The sequence below is a fragment of the Vicia villosa genome, unplaced genomic scaffold, assembly GCF_029867415.1.
Source record: "Vicia villosa cultivar HV-30 ecotype Madison, WI unplaced genomic scaffold, Vvil1.0 ctg.000217F_1_1_3, whole genome shotgun sequence".
NCBI classification, from domain to species: domain Eukaryota; kingdom Viridiplantae; phylum Streptophyta; class Magnoliopsida; order Fabales; family Fabaceae; genus Vicia; species Vicia villosa.
Window position 1 is genome coordinate 551,605 of NW_026705081.1, and position 7,108 is coordinate 558,712.

General features: G+C 33.0%; 1 protein-coding gene across 1 annotated transcript; it reads right to left on the reverse strand.

The window, feature by feature from the left end:
• Positions 1–211: 211 nt before the first annotated feature.
• Positions 212–4,081, reverse strand: LOC131625441 (probable transcription factor GLK1). The gene is made up of 7 exons (XM_058896308.1): positions 3,855–4,081; positions 3,214–3,762; positions 2,929–3,069; positions 2,452–2,748; positions 1,356–1,412; positions 951–1,070; positions 212–659 (listed from the first exon to the last, which is right to left on the reverse strand). Exons 2-7 carry the CDS (start codon positions 3,721–3,723, stop codon positions 510–512), a joined length of 1,275 nt encoding a protein of 424 aa, XP_058752291.1. The 5' UTR covers positions 3,724–3,762; positions 3,855–4,081; the 3' UTR covers positions 212–509.
• Between the last annotated feature and the right edge of the window lie 3,027 nt (positions 4,082–7,108).

Here is a 7,108-nt window from a genome sequence, read left to right on the forward strand (position 1 = left end):
TCAGTGCACATCCCCTTTTCTCTTTTTTTAATAGAAATGAATTTATAATTCGTGCATAGCACATATTTCTATACTAATTTTAATAAAATATTACAATATTATTTCCATTTTAAGTATTATAAAATTTGCAATCCACTCTTAAAACTATTTTTTTAGTTCATATTAAAATGTCTGAAATGAGAAACATTACACTAAAAGCACTTTATTGATATTTCCTCACATTATTAGTCTCATACTACATAATATCATATTCCTCGAACAATACAAAAATCATCACAGCCTTATAATCCCACACATTTGGCATTAGGTTAAACAATATATACCAAAAGCTCGAGTTAAACTTTTTGCACTGCTTAGATATATCATATATTTGAACAAAGAAAGTTCTTAATATTATTATTGTCCCTCACTCTTTTTTTCAAACAAACAAAAAAAGTGAGAATATGAAAATTCGACGAATTAGGGTTTCATGGCCTTGTCATGCATAAGAGCCAAAACCATTCTCTCATTCAAGCACAAGAGGGTGGAATTTTTGGAATTCCTTGTCTCTGTAACTCACCCATCACACCTTCAAGTGCAGGAGCTTTAAGACCAAGAGGCAATGGTAAATATGGTTTCGATAATACATCACTAATAGCTGCGTCTATGCTCTCCTTTGACTGTTGAAACAAAAACATTATGCATGTTAATACACAGTTAGATTTAACTTTAAGCCTTTAATATTGATTATTCTTATTCTGTTTAAATATTTTTTGACTAAGTTATTATGAAAACATGAAAGTAACTGCTGGTGAGAAAGATGCGAAAAATACAAATGAAAGGTTGTATTTATAGTCACGGACGAACAATAATGCGTTGTGATATGCATGCAGTGTGTTCTGGAGTAAGTTAGATAAAAAGACAAGTATGATAATGACATGAGAGAGAGGGGGGTATGGAAGTAAATTTACCGGATGGAAGTCTAAGTGTGGCGGAGGAGACGGTTGAGCGGCGGGGACGGTCATGCCGGGATCTACTTGGTATATTGCATGGGGTGGAGGAATGCCTGGAACAGTTGGAGAGGCAAATCTCTACAATTTATTGTATTTGATTATTAGTTTATTTTCTCAATAATATGAGTAGGGTTTAAAAAAGTCGCAATTAATGTTGCGACATCTGTATCAATTAAAATCGTGAAAGTTTTTACGCGACCACCATGCGATGGTTTTTTAAAACCCTAGAGTAAGTTAAAGTAATGCATGTTTTCTGTGAGTAATAAATATGAAAATATATGGAGTAAGTAATTGATATAAGAATCCAAAGTTGTAAGGAGAAGACAACATAGGTAGATCCAAGAGAGTAACGTGAATTGTTACCGTTGTTGTCAGAGGCTGTGGAAAGCACGGTGTTCCTGCGGTTGGTGTGTTTTGAGCCTGCATAAAATAAAAGAATATCAATATATACCTAATTAGAAGATAATAAAAACAAAAAGAAGGATGAATGGTCGTTTTCTATAATGTTTTAAGTAACTAAGATAACTTAGTCTCCTTTTTTACCCTAATGAAATATAACATCTAAAAAAACATATCACAAACTATGTTGTTTAATTTTCTCCTAAAATGTCACAATATTAATTTTAAATTACGGATGCGAGTGTTTTGATTAGGGTTATTGTAATGTGCATTATGGTTATTGTAGAGTGAATATTAATTAAGAGATATTTAAAATACAACTTTTAAAATAGTTAAATTTAAGATTTTTCATGTAATCTAAAGAATATTGAAATTTGAGGTTATAAAATTTTAAATTTTTGTGAGAACACCTTAACTATCGGAAACATAAGGACGATGTAGTTCTGATTGTGGCATAATTGCGGTTTGATATTATTGTAGAAATAATATTGTGACTACATTTCAGTCGCGAACCTCAATTTAAAATCATAAGTATAATAGACAATATGAGTCTAAGTTTTTGACTAGGTTATGAGCAAGCACTAGCATGACTCGTATCTTCTACAATTTTTTTATCGTGCAACAAGATCAAAATATGTGTTTTGGTCTCGAGAGGCTCTTAAACCACTAAAGTTTAGATAACCCGAGCTTAGATGGAAGATGATTAAGAAGGGGGTATTTCTAGAGGCATCAAATAGCAAGATATCTCGACTTTTCCACACTATCAAATATCGAGACTGCCTAATCACTTAACAATTGTCTCTAGGGACAAGTGCAACAAGAAGAAGTTTCTAGAGCCTTCAAACCCTAGGGAACTTGATACAAAAAACTAAAGTTATGTTTATCTAATGTTCACACAATTCTAACCTAAAAATTTCATAATCGTCACTATCTTAGATGTCAAAGTATTTAATCTTCAGCGAACAACAATCTTTAAACAATAAGAGTGGTCACCAGATTCACATGTAATTAGGATATTAAAAACTATGAATTATATTCGAGGTGCAAATAAAGTACTTACCCGTTGGTGCCAATACGAAGGGTTAGGAGGCGGAGCCGGCCTTGGAGGCGCCCAATTAGGCGGTGGATGGTGCGGCGAATAATTAGGCCACATATGCATAAAGGACTGATCCATGTGATGGTGCCCCCACACATGTAAAGGTCTAAAATGATGCACCGGTGGTGTCATCGGAGGAAAACCCATAGTTGGTGCAACCCAATGGTTCACATCTCTCTTGCAAGACAATTGCCTCCGCTGAGTCCAGCTCGCAGCTTCCGCTTCACGCGCAAGCAAATGCTTCCTATGAGATCGATATTTCTGCAATTCGCATTAAATACTTCATAATTTAGAAACTAATCTTCCAACAATTATACATATACATTTTATATTCTTCTACATTTGTTCATCACTTTATTTTCTCTCTATCTATCTTTCTTTCAAATCTATCACAATTTTTTGAAGCATGTGAACTTGAAAAAGAGAATGAAAAATCAATACTTGAAGGTGGCTCGCGATGTTGTGGCGAGTAAGGCAGTCGATTCCCATGATTTCTAAAATTCTTGAAGGTACCGCCTTATCCACACCTAGCTGCTCTACTGCTTGTACAAATCTTCTATGCAAATCTGGTGTCCAATCCACCTGATTCATAAAAAACGGTCTGTTACAGCGAAAACGGCTCTGAAAGCCTATATGATGTAGGGAATGTTTGGTATATATTATTATTCATGAAACTTTTTTTTTTTGAAATAATGAACTAAGAAATAGCAATATGTAACAACTCACCTTCACTTTTCTCTTTCCTTGATGATTATTCTTTTGAGAAGAAGATGATGATTTTCTTCCTTTTTCATTTTCTTTAGGCAATGGATTCACCACCACAGATTCATCTCTTCTGCTAACAATTTCCTCCCCACGGCTCGAACCCGAATCCGAAGAAGACCCTTGTTTCTCTTCCTCTTGCAATTTTTTCTCAACACTAACTATATTATTCCCATCATGATGATCATCACAAAACTTGTTATTATCCACCATCGTTATCGACGAATTCATCTCCGATTCCTCGCCCCCGCTGAGTGAAAACTCAGCAAGCATTTCCGGGTCCATCTCAAGATCCGGTAACACGTCTCCTTCGTCGAAACACACGAAGAAATCATCGTCGAATTCGAAGTTGATGCTTTCCAGTAAAGTCCCTTCGGAAAGATCAGCAAAATCACATGTTTCAATTGATAAACTTTCCTCCATCTCTCTTTGGCTCTCATCTCTTGTGTTCATCAATGGTGATACAGCTAGCATGAGTCCTAATTTGCTACTTCCTTGATTAATTTCCACACTCTATAAGCACAAAAAATAATTTAACAACCTTATATTATAATAAAAATGATTATATGTAAATTATTATAAACTATATCATAAAAAATACTTACATGCAAGCTATTGCATGAAGTGTCTTCTAAAAAAACCTGAAAAATATTTTGCAGCCAAATAGGGTTAGGTTTTTTTTTTCTTCTTGTTGTGAAAATAGAGGAAGAACTATTGTTCTTAATGGGTTTTGAAAATGGCAATGTTGCCTTTTTAGGAAGCGGCAAGGGAGTGTTTGGAAGAAGAAACTAGCTTGAAACTTTCTCAACCACAACTTAAGTGAAAGAGAAATTAATGTTTTTTGAATGTTTTTTCTTTTGTTTGTGTGTGTCCTACTTGCAGTGTTTTGTTCTGAAGCTACTGTGCATTATTAATTTTTTTGGAAGGTACTATAAAATAAATTGTTATATAATATAAATAATATAATATATTCAGTTTGTGGATGGTGTTTTTTGAAATATATTTTTCTTTGAAATTTTTGTTAATGTTGATTAATGAAATTTGAAAGGGGTAATGGATATGTATGATGATATTTTGAAGCTATTTTTGTCACTTAATTTTATAAGAGTTGGAATGAAAGAGATGTGATTAGGAAAGGATGATGTTGTTGGTAGAGAAATTGACCGTTGTATTTTCTCCACTTATCGACTTAATAGATAATGTATATCTTGTTTCCGTGATAATAATAAAATAATTGGAAGGAAACAAGATTGAGTAATCATAATCATTAATTATGTGATCTGTCTCGACACGAGGCACTTGCCTTTACTACTAAAGCTTGATATCCATCTTGATCTCTTTCTTTAATAGGTAAAATTTGAGCAGTTTCGAGCTAGAATTCCTACATATAGAGTGATCAAGGTTTCGAATTTTTTTTTTTTTAAATAACCATGTATTAGAATAAAATTACGGAAATAACCATACTTCGGAAAAAATTACGCAAATAACCAAGTTTCAGAAAACATTGATACCAAGGCGCCATGTGAGATGACGCCACCATTGTATCAGATGAAGGGAGGCGCCATTTGGGATGGCTCCTATGTACAACTTTTCTGCAATAAGCCATCTCAGATGGCGCCTTGGTGCATTTTCAAATGGAGAATTGAGCAAAAATACACAAGGAGGCGCCATATGAGATGGCTCCTCCTCCTAAAAGTTGAAGGGAGACGCCATTTGACATGGCTTATTGGGACTGAGTGTGCCATGTCAGATGGCGCCTAGGACTAAAAAAAAGGAATAAACCATGTGAGATGGCGTCTTGGTGTTAAGGGTTTCAGAAACCTGGTTATTTGCGTAATTTTTTTCGAAACGTGGTTATTTGCGTATTTTTTTTTAATACATGATTATTTTAAAAAAAAATTCCAAGGTTTCAAACCAAGAAAATATTTGTGTGCGATAGTGTCTCAAATATAAGATTTGAGGAACAAATTTTAAGAAATCTTAATCCAATTGGGAGAGGTAATTCAATCACTACCAAAAAAAAAAATTGAAAAAACTTTATAAATATAAATATCACCCTACAACTAAACTATTGTATGATAGACTAAACACCCTGTAAAAATGTTAGTCGCAACATGTTGCATGGAGAAATTCAATTCACAATGTTGCCAGATGAAATTTACATTGCAACATTGTCAGGTGAAATTCACTTCGCAACCCCTTTCTCCAAAATTTAAAGCAGGCAACGTGTGTTAGAGTAGAACAAAATGTTTTTAGAAAATATAATATTCAATTTTAAAAATATATTATATATATTTATTTCTGTTTTAATAATATTATATTATTAAAAATATTTTATTTAATTTTTACCAAGATATTATAAATCTATTATATTATTTATTTATGAAAAAAAGGAAAAAAAATGTCTTTAACAAACTTAAAAACAGGATATTTATTATTTTAATTTTTTTATATAGAAAAAACAGATATTTTTAATACATTTTAACAATTTTACATATATTAGAAAAACAAATTTGTACACAGTAAAATCATACAAATTTCATCACAAAATTTCTAAAATAGTATACACAAATCTAACCATCACTATTTTTATCATACAAACTTCAAAAAAAGACATAATTTAAACCAACTCATACAACCCAATATAAAATAACAAACAATTTATTTCATATGTGTACCTTAGCAATTGGATTTGATGAAAAAAACTGAAAGAAAATTTGAATCCAGCAACAAATTTGAGTATTGAGAGTCTTGATTTGTGTTAAAAATGAGAGATGTGAGGGATTTTGAAGGTTTGTAGAGGCTGGAAGGAGAGAGCAGCGGTTGGAAGAGAGAAAGAGAGAAGTTGGATGAATCTGGAATGAGAAGAAAGAAGTTGAAGTGGTGATATTTATTATAACACGCTTGCGAGGTGAAAGTAACCTCACAATTTTTAGAGTCGTTGAGACTTATGAAGTGAATTTCACCTCGCAACGTCTGTGTCAGTAAACGCCCAGAACAGTCACCTGCCACTTTGTACACTCGGTAAATGCTACACTTAATTTCCCCCAATTTTTTAAAAAACGCTTGCAAAGTGATTATAACCCCGCAACGTTTAGGGACGTTGGGACTTGCGAAGTAAAATTCACCTTGCAACATGTGTGTCAGTAATTGCTCCAAACGGTCACCTACCACCCTAACACCTCAGTAATTGCACCATTTAATTTCCCCCCATTTTTTTAAATATAGTTGCGGGGTGTTTTACACTTTACAATGTTCTTTTCAAAAATTAAAAATTTCCCACCATCATTTGCGAGACGGAAAAACATATAAATTTTTTAAAAAAAACTGCATTGCAAGGTGAAAAACACTCCGCAAGTACATTGGTTTTCGAGATGATTATCACCTGGCACAATCACCCCACAAATTTGATGTTTTCTTGTAGTGAATGGCCTTCTTAGAGATATTTTTAATTATTGTCATGTCATTTTTAAATATATTAATCAGATGTGAGGTCTAAAGTCTTTTAGATTTAATAATCACTTATTATCTCATGATAGCTTTCCTAAACTAGTGGCCTCGTTCTAGACTAGTATTGAGATTCTTGGTTGAAAGTTTTTTGTTCTGATGGAGAAGTTAAAAGTACTTAAAGTAGTCTTAAAATCTTGGAGTAAACAACTGTTTCGTAATCTTGACTCTCAGATAGATAAATGCAAAGAGGATATGAGTAAAGTGTATTCTTTATGATCTTAGGTCCTTATCTATTAAAGAGATTGAGTTTAGATCTCATGCGATAGTGGATTAGTGGTCCTTGCTAAGGATTAAAGATTTCCAATTGTTTCAAATATCAACGTCTAAGTGGCTTAAAGAGAGAGATGTT